General features: G+C 49.4%; 1 protein-coding gene across 1 annotated transcript in view; it reads left to right on the forward strand.

Annotated features, from left to right (window-relative positions):
* Positions 1-19,715, forward strand: part of PAPPA (pappalysin 1) — a 253,157-nt gene that overhangs the window by 161,570 nt on the left and 71,872 nt on the right. The window contains exons 11-12 of the mRNA XM_043453579.1: positions 17,994-18,107; positions 19,023-19,158. Of these exons, the coding sequence (XP_043309514.1) occupies positions 17,994-18,107; positions 19,023-19,158 (250 nt within the window). The remainder of the gene's footprint in view (positions 1-17,993; positions 18,108-19,022; positions 19,159-19,715) is intronic.

Consider the following 19,715-nt stretch of genomic DNA (forward strand, 5'->3'; position numbering starts at 1 on the left):
CAGCCTGGGAAAGAGACGTGAGTTTGGGAGAGATCTGGCCCGCTGGCAGGATGCTGCTCTCAGGAGTGGGGGCTGCTGCCAGGGTGATGCCGAGGTCTGCAACACAGCTGCCTGAGGCAAGGGGTCTGGGAAGAGCAAAGTAATGCAGAGCCATGCGGGAAGGAGATGAACTGACACGCACGGGGGAGCTCTGGTCGGTTTACGTGCCAGAGAAGGTAGAACCGGGCCAGTGTAGAGAGCCAGCCTCCAGATCCGCCCCCCGATAGGACTTTCGGTGACGGTGGACGTGTTCTATCCTGGCTCTACTGCGCCTCGCCACCTATTGTATCGAACCCTGGAGATGTGGCTGAGGGAACTAAGGAACTGAACTTCTAACGGATTTAAAATGAAGTAGCCACAAGCAGACTCTGAGCCACCCCGCTGGAGCCGTTCGAGTCTATCACATCCCCGCGCTGCCGCCTATGGTGAGACCCAGGGCGCCTGTAGCCTCTCTCTGCCTCCGTCTCCTCATCTGTAAAACAGGAAGATGAACTGGCAGCTGCGAGTATTCTAGAAAACGGCCCACAAAGAGCATATGGAACATTGCTTGGCAGGTAATAACTGCTGTCTACACAGATTCACTTTGGTTATGGCATTAAATCCTTATAATCTAGTAAGAAGTGTGTTCCCATTTCACAGATGGGGAAGCGGAAGTCCAGATAGAGCCCTTCCTCCAGGTGGTGGAACAGGAGTGAAGCCAGTGTTTCAGGCCCCACAGCCCACGTCTTTACAGTAGACACGCTACTTCTCCCAAGATTTTTTTTTTTTTTTTTTGAGTAACCCTTCTTTTGTTCCCAAAGTGAAATATGACATATTTATCTTTTTGTGATACATCATCTTAAGTCATTTAAGTCTGCACGTATCTTTATTGGAGGATTTTTCCTTTTGTAGTACCTTTTCCATCGTTGACAATAAATATTGGTCTCAGGGATCTCTCGCTTGTGAAAGATCTATATTGTTCCCCACGGCATATAAAATCCCAGAGTCTTAGCAGGTAAGGCCTTCCACGGTCTGTTCTCCTCAGCTTTTCCTCACAGCCTGTTGTCTTAACAGGTTCATTAGACGTGAGCCTGCCAGACAGAATGGACCCATCTGCAATCTGCAGACAGACCTTGGAGTTTCCATTTCTTCTACATGGAAACACCATCCTTCATTCATCCACCTTTTAAAAAGGAATTTCTTTATTTGTGACTGTGCTGGGTCTTCCTTGCTCTGCACGGACTTTCTCCAGGTGAGCAGGGGCTCCTCTTCACTGTGGTGTCCAGGCCTCTCATTGTAGTGCCTTCCCTTTTCTTGTTATGGAACACGGGCTCTAGAGTGGGCGGGCTTCAGTACTTGCAGCACCCCAGCCCTGGAGCATGGGCTTCAGTAGTGGTGGCTGGCAATTATGACTCACGGGCACAGCTGCTCCACGGCACGCGGGATCTTCCCGGCCCAGGGATGGAACCTGGGTCTCCTGCCTGGGTAGGCAGATTCTTAACCCCTGGACCACCAGGGAAGTCCTCTCATTTAAAGCTTAACTACCTTTCAAGGTCTGCTTCAACCAGCGCCTCTTTGATGTGGCCTCTTTTGACCAGCCCAGGCCACGTGCAGCCCTCACTCTCTGATTCCACATAGTGCTTCTGGAATCATCCGTGGCCCAGCATAAGCGGCCTTTTATCAGTACTTTGCATCTGCCTGTGTCTATGATTTCCCATACCATGGGTCCCGTGAACTGCCAAGTATCTGGGCTCCATCTTACACCCTGAGGTATGCCAGGTCTAGAACAGAGTCTGCTACCTGGGAAGCACGCAGAGTTTCACGGTGTTATTACACATTTACACCCGCCAGTGCCTCTAAGAGATGATGACTAACTTTCACTGATTGCAGAGCACTAAGCTGAGACAGACAAAGGTTACTTGATAATAAAAATAATGAGGTGACAGATGCAAAGGAATGACTAAATAATAATAAATGACAGTGCTACCAGGGACATAATAGTAATAGCAATAGCTGATGATGATAGCGACGTAGATGGTCTGGCTCTCCATGTCAGGACCTCTACCCAGAGTTTCACTCTGTTTTTAGCACGTTTATACCCACCAGCCCCTCTGGGAAGTAGGGACTCACTTTCACTGGTTTACAAAGGGCTAAGTTGGGATTCACAAAGGTTAAGTATTAATAACTTACCCAAGTTTCTACAACAAGCTAGGGGCGAGGCAGGGAAATCTAGAATTCATGCCCAGGACTGTCTTCTTCTAGAACCAAGAGGAAAGAAGTGAGAAGGGGCACCGGAGGGGAATGTTAAGCGTGTTTCTGGCTTGCAGGGCTGTGTGTCAGCACTTGGATGTGCAAGGGATCTTTGAACCCTGGATCAACCCTCCAAAGTAGCTCTCGTCATCTGATTTTTCAGTGGAGGGACTGAGGCGTCTTAGAGCATTCAGTCATGATGTCAATGAATTCTGGCCCGCACTCTCGGATGTGTGACTTCCACTGCTCATGGAAAGTTCAACAAAGCGGCAGGTGTAGGATTGTTAAGAAGGTCATATTGTGGATCCCAGATCATACTGGGATGGTTCCCATGGACCGTGTCTCAGAACAGCTGCTTCAACACCCTGCTCTTTTGCAGATGTGTGCTGCCTCGTCCAAGGGTCCCCTGGGGGAGAGCACCACTGCAGATGGCCTCTGTCCCTCAGAGAGCTCTGCGGCTGGGGTGGTGGACACGGGAGTCAGCAGTGTCCATTAGACATTTGATGGGCAGAGCTCCCAATTTGCATGTCACTGTCCCTCCTGCTGAAGTCTGGGGAGGAAGGCCAGAGAGAGATGCCACGCCCGCCCTTCACAATGTGAGCCCTCCTTTGAGCTGATAAAAGCATATGCCAGCCCTGTCCTTGGGTCCTTGCGTGCATCAGAGCATGGCATCCTTCAGAGCCTCTTCCTTGGAGAAATCAAACTGGAGCAGACCTGCCAAGAGGACTGCTGCTCTTCAAAAGCAAAGAGGAGAGGCACGCACTCGGGGTTTCCAGCGCTTTCTCCCAGGGTGATCGGAGGGGATCAGAAAACCCTGAGGTTTGCGGTGAAGGGCAGACCCCAAGACAAGGCGCTCTGCGTGACCTGGGCGCTGAGTGGGGCTCCCTGCAGGCAGTGTGACTCGTCCTTCATCCTGGTCACAGCTTGGAACACACACATCTTTATTAGGAAAGTAGGAGATGATGAGGAAGGGGAAGGGAGAAAACAACACAAAAACAACCTGGAAACTCCTAGTTTTATGAACTTGAGAAAGTCTTGTTCTTTCAATGCACAGCTGTTTTTAAGTGAAAAATCACTCCCTTGACCTTTCTCGAATAGGCCAGTGTGGTCAAGACTGCCATTAACCACTGCTCAACTATGCTTAACCAGGGGTTTCAGTGACCGGGCCCCAAGCTTGGACACGGTCACCATTTCCCTGATTAACCCATGCACATCTCAGGGATCCCAGAGTAGACACAGGAGCAGTCCGGAGGCTTCCGCAGACGGCCCGTGTGAGTCCGAGTAGCTCCGAGCTGTGTTGGAGATTTCCACGTTCAGTCTTTGCTCCTCAGTTGGCCGTGTCTCCCAATTCCACTCCCGAGCCTGTAGACAGGGCATTTTAGAGTAAAGCTCGCTGGATCTGGGTTCTCTGTCTTTGGTGTCTGATTTTCTGGCACAGGCATTTGGGGGTTCTGGATTTAGAGCAGACGGCATTGCTTGGCCCTGTTACTAGAATGACACTATCCTGGTATTCTGGTCTAGAACTGGAAGTGTTTCCACACTCAAAGTCCTGTTTTAAAACTGACAGTGCAGCCAATCTCTGAAATACACGTTGGATTCGTACTGCTGCAGGTTCATATTGGAGGCTGGTGATGCCTCCGAATTTTCATCTCACGCTGCCAGTATCTCTGGGTCTCGATCCAGATTTGAGTGCACCTTCTAGCTGAAGATAACAGCACCCTCTTGGTCTCTTCCAGAATCTAGGCTGCTTTTATATTCTGATCTAGAATTCATGAAATGTCATTCATTACTTTCAGTACAATTTGGAAACACATAGAGTTAGCAATGTGATTTTTTAAAAAAATACTAATGTCCTCAGAATTGTGTTTGCAGCAGAATTCTACATCTCGAACTTTATCCTTCATGCTTCTGCTATTGACATCATCTGGGAAACTGGGTTTGTCATGGCTCAGCTGTGGCCCAGTTTTTCTCCTTCTCTCGCCTTTTTTTTCCTCCAGCCCTTGCTCTCCAGCCTCTTGATATTAAGATTCGTCATTTCAGGCCTGGCACTCGGGCGTGGATTGTCTGGGAACTTCTTTTTCCAAGCTCCTCTCAGCCTGCACAAACCTTGAGCAAAGAGCCCACCACGTTTTGGATGGGTGCTTGCTGGCATCATCATTTACCCTCCACCCTCTCCCCCACCTGGGTCTGGGAGCTCTTTTGGGGAAGAGATTTTATCTTTATGGCCTTTTCTCCCCTTCTCTGCAATCCGTTTTCCTTAGACACCATGAGATAAAGATCCTAGCTCGTAATAGGTGTCATGTCTGTGTATATTGAATGAGTGCATGAATGAATGGATGAGAGAGAAATATAAGAAGTACGTGAGCTTTGGCCAGAGCAAAATTTGAGTGTTCCAAAAGAAAACTGAGATCTCTGGGAGCAACCCCCCAAGCCCCCATCCCTCACCCCTCAAGAATTTTAAGAAGGTCCCGCAACCCACTCTTCTAACCCTGTCAGCATCTTAACTGCCGGAGGAGACACATGTACCGTGAAGTCACCCACGGACCATCTGGCTGGGGATCCCGTGTCCCTCCTCGGCTTCGGGAGATTACGTAACTGGACAGCAGCCTCCAGATGTTAGCAGTTTCTGCTCATTTTTTTTTCCCCTCCCTTTTCAACAACAATAATAATAATTAAAACAAACACGGGCCTCATTCCCCTACCCGCACCCCTGAAATTACAAACAGGTGGGTCCAGATGCCCTCCCCATCCCAAAGCCTAGTCTCTGAGCTGAGTCCTGAGCCTCGGGGAGGCCTGTCCTGCCCGGAGCCAGCCAGGCCAGCTGCCCTGTGGCTCCGGCCCCAGGTCCCAGAGCGGGCCCATGGCCATGTCATGAGAAGGGCCTCTGCTGGACTTTCCCTCTCTCTGGCTCCCACCCCCGAAGCCTTGGCCTCCAACTTAAATGGATGTATTTTGGAGGACTAGGTGGCTTAAGAGATTAGTAATGAGATCCCAAGTCTTTCAGTACCGGGTCAGGAGTTCAGAGGCGGGCCTGGGTGACTGGTGAATGGCGTAATTACGGAGCCGGGAACAAGCCTGTGGAGGGCCCCCGTGAAATGAGCCCAGCCCGGCCTCTAAAGGGATGAGTTGTCAGCCACACAAAAGCCGACCGCCACATCCGACACTAATCACTCTCCCTTGTTAGAGGATTTACTAGCTGGAGGAGCCCGAGCCCCCTGCCCAGCACCTCCTCGAAACGGGTGTGTGGGTTCCGGCGCTGAGCGCGCCCGAGGCCCGGCTCTGCTGTCCGGGAGATGGGAGATGGTGCTGACCCCGAGGGTCGGCGTGGTGATAACCCACATGTCGGACAAAGTTAATGGCTGACCCGTGTCCTTTCGTTAACTAGCACTCCCACTGCCGTGGTGATTATTTCTTCGTCTCCCTTGGCCTCAGTTTTCCCACCTGAAAATGGGTAATAGGACTCTCCCTTTCACAGTGACATGAGGATGGAGCTGATGGTGGTGAGCTGGTGGGTGCTCACCACCACCGCCGTCATCGTCGCCTCTCGGCAGATCACCATTTACGCTAGGCGGGCCTCAGTTTCCTCATCCGTATCAGAGGAGCCAGACTCGCAGTACCACCGGCGGGAATCAGACCCGGACTTCACAGTCCTAATGGGTGTGGCTTAGGGATGCCACTGGTCCCATTGAAACTCAGGCTCCCTACCTGGAGAGCAGGTGAGGATGGCCGTTCCTACCTTACGCAGGAAGGAAAGGATCTGTGCTTGGGACGGAGTTGCCAGTTCAGGTGTTGGCAAAGAAAGTGTGTGTTTTCTTTGCCATTGATCGTGGACACCTTCTGAGGCCCCTTGCCTAAACACTTTTCCTTTAGAAGAAGGCTGGGGCACCCATTTTCTGTCCCTTAGAAGTCCTGAGTGGCTGTCTGTAAAATTAAGCAGTTGAGTGAGAGGTTCCCAAGAATCAATTCTGTGACTCTCAACCATTTCTTTTCTAAGAAAGTTGGTTTCCTCACCTGTAAAAATGTCAGGATGCTGCGTGACAGTGGTGTTTTAAGCGATGTCTTTGCACTTTTCCCCTTGAGAGCCTAGGCGTCTTTTCCAGGACCATTTGATCAGGCCAGGGGCTTGTGCCCCAAACCATAGGATTCCAGGCACATGGGGGAGGTGTGGGCCAGGAGGATATTAGAGCCCTATGGAGTGCGAAATGCCTAAGGTGATAGGGACAGATTCTGGGGGGCGGGGGGCAGGCAACAAGGTACTAGCCACCCTGGAGCTGAGCCCCAAGGCTGGAGGCATCTGACGCCAGGTTACCTTATCCGTGAGTGTCTCCTGGGTGGGGAGGCCCTGAGGTCTGCCGGGAGGAGGAGGTAACTCTACACCCCAGGCACCCGCCCTGTACACAGGAAATGCTTCTTTGCTCTGTTGTCCACGACAAATAATAAATCCTGAAATTGAAAGAAAGGCAATCCAGCCCTTGCCCTCCCCTTTCTGTCTTTTCAAGGCAGGTTTCAAAGGGGACGCTGTTCTGAGGGCCGGGGGGAAGTGAGCACTGTTTCCAATGGTCGGGAAAGAAGGCCTGGCTTTTTCCCCCTTTCTGTCTGTCTCTCTGTCTCTCTCGCTAGTCGTAGCAGTAGTTTAGTCGCTCAGTCATGTCCGACTCTTTGCGACTGCGTGGACTCTTTCACTAATAAGTGTGGAAAATGGAGACTGGAGGGGGAAATTGCAAATGTGTTAATGGAAGTTGGATGAGGAGATTGAAAGTGTGTGTGTGTGTGTGTGTGTACCGTGTCATGTTAGCCTCACTTACGGATACCTTTTAAGATATTTTGTGCATCATATTCAGGGGGTCAGTTTGGAGGAAGGGGCCCAGGAAGGCGATGAGTGGGGAATAGGACCCAGGCGGGAGAGGACCACAGTGTTTCACAGTCGGCAGAAGAGGCCCTGAGCCAGGGGCGGGACATTTGGTGTCCACGTCGCCCTCGTGGAGACCAGGCATGTGGAGCTTGTGTTAGACGCCTGATACATATTAAGCATCAATAGCATCCCTGTGATAGGTGTCAGTTCATTCTTTATTCAGCTAGCTTAGTGCTTACTTTAGGCGGAAAGCCTGGTAGCTTCCCCTGGTAGCTCAGTTGATAAAGAATCTGCCTGCAATGCAGGAGACCCAGGTTCAATCCCTGAGTCAGGAAGATCCCCTGGAGAAAGGCATGGCCACCCACTCTAGGATTCTTGCCTGGAAAATCCCACAGACAGAAGAGCCTGGCGGGCTACAGTCCATGGGGTTGCAAGAGTCAGATACATCTTAGCAACTAAACCACCTGCACTTAGTATTAAAGAGGTAGCAAGTAAGGCCTCATGCTTGCCCCCAGTGAGTGGACAGCCAAGCTCGGGGGCTGCAGACAGGCCCACCTCCTGGGCCAGTCCTGAGCCAGGGGGAGGCTGCAGTCAAGGAGGCAGCAGGCCCGGGCTAAGGGTGTCTGTCCTGGGCAGGAGGTGGGGGAACGGCCGCCCTGACCCCACACGTGGGCCTGGACCGCTCCGCTGGGCTCGAGGGCCATTGTGCTTCCTTGAGGTGTCAGACTCAGCTTCTCACGGGGTGGTTTTAGGGAGTAAGCGAAGCGATGGAATCAACCAGGCTCTGGAGTGCATTACACCAATGAGAGAGAGGGCTGTGATACCAGCTCTCATTGTCATCAGCTTGTTCACGGCACGTCAGCGCCGGGTGAGCCTGAGTGGTAGCCGGATGCGGCTGCCAGGCATGCTGGTGCCCCTGAACGGATGCTGGGTCTCTGGTGTCTTCCTGCATCCAGCGGTCATCATCACCTCCCAGCGCTGGTCGGGGCCCCCAGAGACCCGGGCTTCTGGGTCAGACGTTGTCAGCCCGGAACCGCATGTGCAGCCTTGAAAAAGCCACGTCATCTCGACAAAGGCCACGTTCAAGGAGCCCTGCCCAGTGACCTCACTGGGCACCAGTGAAAAGGGGAGATCAATCAGGCGCGGGCGGTGTCCTCGAAGCTCAGGCGCAGGGACAGATGGACGAGAAACCACAGCGCAGCGTGTTACACAAAGGCTGTGACGAAGCGTCCTTGGCTGGTCCAGCCACAGGGTGGGGAGAGGACGGACGTTGAATCAGACCACTTGGCTTTGACCTCTAGGTCCCAGGGGAGCGGCCAGTGCCTTCCAAACCTCAGAGCCCTTATCTCTCCAGGAGGGACACACACACACAAAAGCGGTCATTCCTCAGGGTTCTTGTGAGGGTCAGGGGAGATAATACAGGGTGCAGCCTCAGTCCTGGGGGGCCCATCCTTAAGAGCTGGTGCTCTGTCCCTCCCCAACAGGAGCTCTGAGGAGGGAGCAGCATGTTCTCAAAGGAACAGCCAAGCCAGCTTTCTAGAGGCAGCTTTATTTCACGTTGCTGACTCTGTGTCCGGTCTCCCAAGGCCCCTTACAGCCTGCAGCCTTCAGAGCAAGGACCCCTGCCCACCTCTGCAACCTTGTAGTTCTTGGGGAAATGGCTTGGCATGGGACCTGTAAACCTGAGGTTAACATGTGGCCTGAGTAGAAATATTCTGAACCACTGCCTGGGGAACGTGTGTGTGTGTGTGTGTGTGTGTCTGTGTGTGTGTCTGTGTGTGTGTGTGTATGCACAAGTGCTTGTTGTGCATGCATTCTGCGCTTACATGTGCTGTTATTGTCAGCATGCACCCCTCCCCCTCCCTACTCCTTTTCCTCTCTTTTTCCATGAGGCCCTTTCCCGGGTCCCTTTGGATTGAAAGAGGAAATTGGAGAAGATGGGCTCGAGGTTTGACAAGCACTTCCTCCGTCCTGTGATTGACAAAAGGGCATGTAAATCTGTAAAAGTGAAATTGAGGAGAAACCTCCTGGCATCTCCCTTGTGTGGGAAAATACCAGAACGCCCACTCCCCCTCTTCTCTCTCCTTCCCCCGCCTTTGTGTACATCGTGTGTGGGTGGAAGATAAACTGGATTTAAGAAACCCTTTGAAAGCAAGACGTCATTAACTCCTCTAATTGAAAGCAGTCTTCTGCAAGGGAGGAGGTTTGGAGGCGGGTGCTGGGTGTCGCGGCTGGCAGTGCCTGGTGTGGACGAAAGTCCCCAAGTCCTAGGGCCACAGAGGCCTCTGCTTCTGCCAGCTGAGAGCCAGCCTAGAGGACCGTGCAGCATTCTTTCAAGGCTGTCTCTCTGTTCCCCACTGGGCTCTGGCCCCCACCTGTCTGTCAGGCATGATGGCTGGAATCAGATCTTTGAGGACTTTCCCAACTCAAACATCTGATGATCTCAAAGCTCTGGGAGAAGAACTTCCAGCTCTTTTGCAGCACACACACACAAAAAAGGAAAAATAACAAAAAACAGAAAACACGTTGCCAGAATGACTGCAGTAAAATTTTAGGTTACTTCACCAGTTGCCTTAGACAGAAATGCTGGCTGTGATAGGAGTTAGCTTTTGGCCTCAGGGTATCAGAGACATGGGATCCCTGAGCCAACTCAGACCTACAGGAGCATCACATTTCACTGCAGAATCGATACTTTTGCTGGAAGGAACTGGACATCAAAAGGTGGCAAAATGTCAGAACAGAAAAGCCCTTTGGGGTTCCATCTTACTCCATCCTTCTACAAGCAGGAACGATGAATGTCAGAGAAAGTCAGCAACTGAGTCGGTTCTAGGAGGCAGGTCTTGGAGACTGGCAGTCCAGGGCTCTTTGAACCACACAGCCCCATCCCAGAACAGGCCTGGAACAGCCTGCTTTTGTCTGCTGAACCAGTCAGCAGACCAGGAGAAACAACCAGAAAAAACCCCAAGTTCCATTCTCTGTTACAGCCCTGAGCCACATGTAGACAAGCTCTCTTCAAATTATATGTACAGTTAAGAATGAAGGCTGAGTTTGTGCCTGGATTTGCGTTTCGGTTCTACTAACTCGTTGTGTGACCTTCAGTGAATTTTGTTGTTGTTCAGTCGCTAAATCGTGTCTGACTCTTTGCAACCCCATGGACTGCAGCACACCAGGCTTTCCTGTCCCTCACTAGCCCAGAGTTTGCCCAGGTTCATGTCAGTGAATTACCGGGCTTCAATTTCCTTATAGATTAAATGGGTATAATAATAGCACCTGTCTTACCTGGCCATCATTGAAGACTGGATGCTTTCATACGTCCAGAGTCCTGAAAGCAGTGCCCAGCAGACATCGGGCAGTCGGTATACCCTGCTGGCGTTACTGGTGTTCACTGGGTACCTCTTGTGTCCTGCGTGCTGGGCAATTTGCTGTGATTTATTTGAGGGTAAATGAAACATGGTTCTCACCTTGGAAGCCTTCAGAGTTTAAAGGGATAAGACTGAGCTCTAAACAACTATAATCCAACCTGACAAGTGCTGTAGCGGAGGCATACATAAAGAACTATATGGTCACATAAGAGGGAGCAATTAATTCTGCCTGGGGGGGTGAGCAAAGGCTTTCAGAGGAGGGGTGATATTTGAGACTGGCTTTGAAGTATGTGTAGTGTTTCATGAAATGGGCCCTCATCGAGTGCCATGGAGGGAAGTGGGGGGGGTCAGGGGGAAGAAAACTGGGCACACGCATCGCCACGGTGGAGTCTGCGGCACGTGGGAGGGAGGGTGGTCCAGTGGGAAGGGAGCCCACGTGTGCACCTGCGTGGATGGGGCATAGCTGGCTCTGCACCTGGGGATGTGACCGAACCAGCGCCCCAAGGCCCTTGTAAGCTGCGTCTAGGGAAGTTTCCATCCTGTGGTCCAGGGGCAGCCACGGATGGGGTAGCAGGGCGATATGATGCATTCTTCATTCTGAAAGTGAATCATAGGAACCTCTGGAGCAGGGATGGAGCAGTGGTAATGAATCTGTCCACCAGTGTAGGAGGCGCAGGTTTGATCCCTGGGTGGGGATGATCCCCTGGAGTAGAAAATGGCAACCCACCCCAGTTTTCTTGCCTAGAGAATCCCATGGACAGAGGGGTCTGGCAGGCTACAGTCCATAGGGTCTCAAAGAGTAGGACAAGATAGAGTGCACTTGCACACACACACACACACACACACTCAGGAGCAGGGCGAGCATGTGGAGTGACTGGAGTCGAGTAGAATGGTTCTCAGTACCTACTTCTCCATCAGAGGAAGCAGAGGTTTTAATCAAAACAGCAAGCGGGCTGCCGTGTGATGGAGCACTCGGAATGTGGACTCAGAGTCCGGGGTCCTGCTGTTACACACAGTTGGATGCGTGAGCTTGAAAGAGTAATTGAAAGCTTCCGTGCCGTCTTTCCTCATCAGAAAAATGGGATAATTCCAGCCTCCCTGAATAAATGAGAGGATTAAGGGATACTGTGCCCATGAGACCTTGGGGGGTAGTATTCCTGTGGGTGTTCTTAAGCTGCTGGGGCACCACTGCGCTTCCCAGATGGAGAGACAGGATGGGAGAGATGTCCAACTGATAAGTGGCAGATAGAACCGGCCCAGGTCCCCTGTGTCTCTTGGTTTCTATTTTTAAAGTAAGCACAGATATCTCTGAAGATGACAGAGAGTCTGAGGCAGTGTGCTAAAGATGAGACTTCCCCCTTCAAGGTCAAGGGGAAAGGGGGGGTTCCTGTACTAAGATGAGATTGAAAGGCAGTGACTTACCCAGCTTCCATCAGAGACATAGAGCTGGGCTTCCTGCAGAAGCAAGTGACATGGAGACCGGGATTTCTGCTATGAATCCTTGGGTAAGGGTAGATATCTCACCAGGGATGGTCCTGCATCAGCGAGGGAGGCTTGAGAGGGTGGAGAACCCAGGAGACGACGGGGCGTTGGTTCTGGGGCCAGAAAGTCATTGTTTTCACATCAGGTTTGCCACTTACTTGCTGTGATGTATTGTGCAAGACCCCTGCCCTCCCTCGACCACTGAAAAAGAAATGCTCCCAGTTGGTAACCTACTTAAGTCCCGCTAACTCTAAAGCTCTAAAATGTGGAAGCTTTGAGTGTTGTTGCTTAGAGGAAAGAGTAGAAGAAAGCACAGCTAGACATCTTCCCCTGGCTGTTGGGAAGAATCTGCCCAAAGGTAAACTGGGCTGTTTATGAATGGAAGAGAGTCCTCCATCTGAGAAGTAATCAGGAAGATGCTGGGTAATTCCTCCTCTTACCCCGAAAAGACATAAGTGATGATGCTTGCCAGCCCAACCACATCTGCTCTTTGCATGGCAGCATTATATGAATTTCTCTCCCCTCCCTTCTCTGGATCATATATTTATTACTGTATTCAGTCATTTATTAATTTATTGATTGATTCATTCAATCACTTATTTATTCAGTCATTTAATCATTTGTTATTCATTCAGTGAATATCAATGTCAATCATTCAATATGATATTATCTATTTTATTTCAGTTTATTGTGATGAGAATACTTGAAAAGAAATCTACCCTCTCAAGTTTTTATGGGCACAATACAGTAATATTGACTATGTTGCTATTGTTTAGTCTCCAATTGTGTCTGGCTCTTCGTGACCCCATGAACTGTAGCCCGCCAGGCTCCTCTGTCCATGGGATTTCCCAGGCAAGAATCCTGGAGTGAGTTGTCATTTCCTTCTCTAGGGAATCTTCCTGACTCAGGGATCAGACCCACATCTCCTGCAAGTCTCCTGCACTGAGGGTGAATTCTTTACCACTGAGCTACCTAGGAAGCCCCATTACTGATGATAGGTATAGTGTTATACAGCAGATCTATTAAAATTTTAATCAGCTTGCTTAGCTGAGACTTCATTGTTGATTTATACGTTGATTTATAAACATATCAATTCCTTTGTCACTTTCCCTGCTGCCCCTGGCAGCTCGCATTCTACTCTTGAATTCTGTGGGTTTAGCTATGTTAGATACCTCATATAAGTGGAATCATGCAGTATTTGTTTCTTAGTGACTACCTGGGTGCACTGAGAACAGCCTTGAGATTCCTCTGTGTAGTGACATACAGCAGCATTTCCTTATTTTTTCAGGTTTAATACTGTTCTATCGTGTGTACCCACCACATTTAGTTTATCCATTTATCTGTTGGTGACATTTGGGTTGTTCTCACATCTTGGCTGTTGCAAATAATACTGCCATGAACATGGGCATAAGCAATGCAGCAAGATCACTGTCAGCTAGAGGAGACCCTCTCCTTATCTCTCTAGAAGAGCCTAGAGATTGCTAATGCTTCTAGAGCCTCCGTGATATATCCCGCAAACCAGTGAGTGATGTAAAGGCAGGGAGGAGAGTTCGTTCATACCAGGAGGACAGAGAGAGTCAAAAGGTTGCTGTGTTTACCTCCCTGACATCTCTGGGGCCTGATCATCTCTTGACCAAGGGGTCAAGGTCGAATCCTTGGTATCAGTTGAAGGATTTGTGTCTTAGAGACCAGGAGCGAGAGCAGAATGACTGCCTGGGATTGAAGAGAGGTGGAGGTTGGGAAGGGAGAGGGGGTGGGAGAGGTTGGGAAGGCTGCTGAAGACACTGGCTGAAGAGAGAGGATGAGTAAGGAGCAGCCTGGGGTGATGATGGGAGAGCTTGGCCCCCATGGGGCGAGCAGTGTAACCCCCTGCTCGCTCCCCCACAAAATGTCCATTAAAGACTACACTACTCAGTAAGACTTTGTGAAATTGGATTTGCCTTTTTAGAAGATACAAGACGTGGCTGGTTGAAAGCAGTGCACCTGCATAGAATCCGGTATCTTGGGGATCACACTTAGATATGTGACCCTCCTTTTGCCCAAGGGCAAGGCTCTTTTCTTCTCAGAGAGAGCCGGGTACCAACCCCTTCCATCAATGGCTGCTGAATGAGCAAATTCACATAAGGTCTGTAAAAGCGGGGGGCTTGTGAGTGCCCCCCACCCACTTCCCCTGTAACCTTCCCCCACCTCCCCAGGAACATAGATGATTTTAACATCGGCTGGGGCTTCGGGCAAAGGTTCAGCTACATTTGTTTGTTCCCCTCTGATCTACTTTGACTGTCCATGGTCAGGATCACAGCCAGCCCGAAACAAACACAACACTAACTAGGAAAGCAGGAGAATAAAATAACAGCAGTACATCCCTCTAAGCCCTGTCTGGTGCTGATCAAGTTGATGAGATAAGAGGAAATTGTGTTTAAGCAGTAAGAGGGCTCTGTTCATGTCGGAGACTCCTCTGACCGTGCATGCTGTAGATGCAGAGATAAGCCCCGGGCTCCAGCACTCCAGAGATGCACTCCACCACGCTCTGCTGGGGGACAGGCAGCTAAGAACACAAGGGGAAAGAATTCCAAAAGGATACATGTCGAATCGCTGGCCTGGATTTCAAATGCCATAGATATTTTATGCGAAGTCTCGCACTGTTGTAAAATGTAACCCGATCCCCCTGGCGGATCTGCCGGAACTAAGTTGTTTTTGAGAAAAATAAATAAACTTGAAAAAGTCTGCCAGCCCATTAAATTGGCTATGTTTTACCCACAGCCTCCTCGGTATTAGGCTTCTAGGGGTTTGAATAACTGAAGTCATCACCTAATTTCTGGCCGATGAGATGGATGATTCTTGGCACCTTTACTCTCCTTAGGAAGTTACCTGTGACGTTCAGGAAACTAACACTGTGTTCCCAGGACCTGCTGACACCTTGGGGAAGGGGAAGGGCAACTTTGGCAGCGAACAAGTTTCAGTACTTTTCTGTTTTAAAGCGATGAAGCTCTCAAAGGAAACAATACAAGGCATCCTGATATATAAAACAGATGGGTGAAGATGCTTTGGTTGAAACTGTGGAGCAGAAGCTAAACACATCTTCCCCCATACTGATGCCCAGATTGACACCTCCAAGCAACCCTAGGAATCCATAGGTGACACGTTGAAAAGCCATGCCCTAATCCAACATTCAGATGCGAAAGATAACCTGAGGTCCGAAGATGAGAGATAGCTAGTCCGCAATTACACATCAAATGTTGAGGGAGTCGGAACCAGTACCAGGTATCTTAACCCAGCTCACCATTGCAGGAACTCCCTGAGTGATGGTGTGATTCTCCAAAGTTGGTTAACACACTTCTCTTCTTCTATTTGATATTTCAAGAATGAACTGAAGATGTTAGCTTTAAGGGGAACTGGGTGAAGCATATATGGAACTCTTGGTATTTCTTCCTTTGCAAGTTCCCTGTAAATATAAAATTATTCCAAAACAAAGCATTTATTTTAAAAGAAAGCATTGCAGCTTGCAATTGTGGATTACAGCGCGGCCATGTGTTTTAGCTTGACTTTGATTAGTGAATTTGATGTGCAACTTTCCATGCTATTTTTAATTCTTCTACCCTCATCTGTATGACTCCCTGGGTATAGTCTAACTTCGTTTGATTTTAATAAATAGAATCCTAATGTACTTATCCACTTATACCTCATTCTTTATTCATTCCATGCGATGCTTTTGCAATCTCTATATGTTGTCATCTATGAACTCACAAATAGGGCTTCTATTTTTCTTGGCCAGGGTCCATATTGAACCAGGTGTCAGATATTCTCAGGATCATCCCCACATTTGAATCTCATTCAGTCCTCTTAATATTCTTTTGCTTATGGAATCCTAACACGTGAATGTATCATCTTTACTCACCCCTTCTTCAACAGGGGAGCATATAAACTATCCCTGATCTTTTTTTTTGTTTGTTTGTAATTGAAGGGTAATTGATTTACAGTATTGTTTGTTTCTACGAGATATCAACATGAATCAGCTATAGGTTTACCCATGTCCCCTCCCACTTGAACGTCCCTCCCACCTCCCTCCCCATTCCACACCTCTAGGTTGTTACAGAGCCCTGTTTGAATCCCCTGAGTCATGCAGTAGTTTCCTTTTGGCTGGCTGTTCTCCATACGGTCACGTATGTTTCCATGTTACCCTCCATACGTCCCACCCTCTCCTTCCTCCCTCCACAGCCACGTCCTTACGTCTATTCTCTGAGTCTCCACTGCTGCTCTGCACGTAGGCTCATCAGCACCGTCTTTCTAGATTCCATATACATGCGTTCATATACAATATGTGTTTTTCTCTTCCTGGCTGACTTCACTCTATATAATAGGCTCTAGGTTCATCCACCTCATTAGGGCTGACTCAAATGCATCCCTTTTTATGGCTGAGTTACGTTCCATTGTGTATATGTACCACAGCTTCTTTATCCATTCATCTGTCGATGGACATCTAGGTGGCTTCCATGTTCTAGCTGTTGTAAATAGGGCTTCAGTAAACGTTGGAGTACATGTGTCTTTCAATTTTGGTTTCCTCGGGGTATATGCCTAATGGTGGGATTGCTGGGTCATATGGTGCTTTCCTTCCTAGTTTTTTAAGGACACTCCATACTGTTCTCCACAGTGGCTGTTATCGATTTACATTCCCACCAACAGTCAGTGTGAAAGGGCTCCCTCTTCTCCACACCTTTTCTTAGCATTTATTGTTTGTAGAATTTTTGATGATGGCATATCCCTGATCTTTTGCTACTGAAGATATTGCTGGAATGGATAGTCTTGATCCTTGTATATATATATATTTTTTTTCCTTTCCTTTTTTTTGTTTTACATGTGTATGTTTGTTTGTGTAATTGACATTAGATGATCTTAATTTTTTTTTTATGGCTTATAAGACCTTAGAGTTCTCTAGGTTAGCCTTACTTCTTAGACGAGTCACCTAAGACCCACAGATGTGGAATGACAGGCCTGTTTTCTCAGAGAATGTTGAGAAAGGAGCCACAATAGAGATGCAAGGAAAAACACTAACCTGGGATGACCTTTTGCAAAGAGTCTGACGTATCTCAAGAGTATCGTAGCTGTTCTCCTTTTCCAGCCTAGTTCTTTTCTGGTCTGCAGCTGGCAGTTACGTAGGCATACGTGATTCCTCGATGAGTGCCTGCACCCCTTGTCACCCCAAGCTCCTCTCCCTGTCTGCCTTGTCTGATGTCTTGTACCAGAGTGTTTGACCAGTTGCAGTTACTCAATAAATAGTATTGGAATGAATGACTGAACCAATGGGATGAAATGACATTAGGACAGGAAATTCCTCAGTTTGAAGAATTCTGCTGGTCTATACCTGCTTCGTGTTTCTTGGAGTGTCATTTGTTATGTCTGTCATTGAGAACGAGGGGCTGTGTGTATGTGTAGATACTCACACACACACCCAAATGGTGGAGCCGATATTCTTTGGCGAGAACAAACGCTGACACTGTTCTGGTCTGTGTCATTAATCTGGCTCTGAGCACAATTTACAGATTTGTCCTGAAGGGATGCTTGGTATTCACAGTCCGTGACAGATTCAGGCTGTCAGGCCTGCCTTTGCTGCCACTTTCCCCAAGTTCTGATTATACCAGGCAACTCATCATCCTGGGCTTCCGCTTTCCTCTGAGCCTTTACTTCTGTTCCTTCCATGGGCAATACCCTTCCATGTGCAGCCACCCTATTCTTCCAGACCCGACTCAAGTGTCAACTCCTCCAGGACCTGTCCCCACAAGAACTTCTCTGACATCTCTGCCACCCAAATGTGTTATCCCTCCTTTCCTGAATGGCACGGAAGGTTTTCTCATCTGCATTATTAGAATGTGGGTTCCTGGAATAGATTCTTGTCTGTTCATCACTGTTTCTTCCTGCGGTGTCAAGAACAGAATAGGTGAATAGTGAGGTGTTGTCGAGTTGAATTTATTTCAACCTCTAAAACCCTCTAAGGCATTTGTTTCCCTTGATTTCTTTATTTATTTTTTTTCCAGGTGTGTCGGACCAAGGTTATCGATCTCAGCGAAGGCATCTCCCAGCATGCCTGGTACCCTTGCACCATCAGCTACCCGTATTCCCAGCTGGCTCAGACCACTTTCTGGGTCCGGGTAAGTCAAAGCTTTGAGAGCCGCAGACTGTCCAGCAGAGGCCTCCGGGGAAGCACTGTCTCCCTTGGCCCTTTCTCAGGATTGTTTTGTCTACCCGCTGAGGGTGTTAATGGCAAGGACAGAGAACAAAACGGTTAGCAGCAGGATGCTTCCTGGAATGGAATCCCTTAATTGCTCATGGGATGCCTTCAGTCAGTCTTGTTTTGGCCGAGAGTTTAGATATCATTTAGATGTCGTTCTGTTAAATTGTCTGGCCTTGAAGTCTTCACTGAGCCCTACAGGGAGAAGGAACTGTCCTTTCCCTTCTAGTCCTCCACATGTGGTCATCTGTTGGGTGACACTCGTCATGTGCCGTGGTATTCTGTAGCTGTCCATGGGCCCATCTGCCTGACGTGGACTGCGATTGTTTCAAGTGTTGGTAGTGTGTGTTACTCACCCACATGGAACTCCGCCATCTACAGAAATGCAAAGGCACATCTTATTTACCTTTGTCTCCTTGATGGCTAGTGCAGAGGTTGGTCAGCATGGAGCAGTGATGAATAATAAGCCTCATTTCATGTGGTTTTAGTGTGTGCTGGACTCTTAGTATCTTGCAGGAGCCTGCCAGGCATCCTGTGATGCACCTGTTTACAGACCCATGACTTAGAGGGTAGGGAATTTAGGCTCAGAGTGGCTCAGTCATCACTGGGCATCACACAGCTTGAAAAGAACAGAGCCAAGATGAAAACAGTCTCTGACCTCAGAGGCCGTGCTCTTTGCTCTGAGGTTTCGCTGCCTCCCTGTTCCCACCATGGACCATGATAAGTAGTCCAGCTCCCGAAATGGAAGATTCTTCTCAAAACCCCTGCCCCGGGGCTGCCGCACCACCGCATGCCTAGCTGCATGGCTGAGCCTCCTGGGTCTCCTGCATTTCAGGTGTACTTTTCTCAACCAATGGTCGCTACCGCCGTCATCGTCCACCTGGTGACCGATGGGACCTACTATGGGGACCAAAAGCAGGAAACCATCAGCGTCCAGCTGCTTGATACCAAAGAACAGAGCCACGATCTAGGTGAGCGTATGGCTTGCTCTTGCTACCTGGCTCCCCATCTGCCCGTGGGTGGTTTGTAAGGATCGGCTGAGAATGAGTTCTCGCCTCCCGTCGCCTCTTCTTGCTGCTCTATTTACCATCAGCTTGTCTTCAGATCAGGATGAGTCTGTGTGCACACCTAGAGAGGCCCGAATCAGATGGGTGGGGAGGGGGTAAGAGATTCAGGTGAAAGTCCTCCTTTGACTGAATAAATATGCTTTTCCATTGTATGTATCATCACCTGAGACCCAAAGAGACACATTGAGAGGCCCGGGTCACATGGCCAGAGCCAGCCAGCAAGCAGGGAAGCCAGGTTTTCAGAATCATCACCCACTGTCATTCACTCTGTAACCAGGAGCATCCGCCATAGCAAATGAGCTCTCACTTGAGATGTGTTGACCCGTGCCGAGCACAAGACCCCACACTCAGAAAGCCCCACCACCCGCTCCCACACTGCCCAGACACCCTGCTCAGCCTACTCTGGAATTCCAGGCCGGCGCAGAAGTCCCGGCTTCAAAGCTGTGCCCCTCCGATTCCAC

The sequence above is a fragment of the Cervus canadensis genome, chromosome 30 (assembly GCF_019320065.1).
Source record: "Cervus canadensis isolate Bull #8, Minnesota chromosome 30, ASM1932006v1, whole genome shotgun sequence".
NCBI classification, from domain to species: Eukaryota; Metazoa; Chordata; class Mammalia; order Artiodactyla; family Cervidae; genus Cervus; species Cervus canadensis.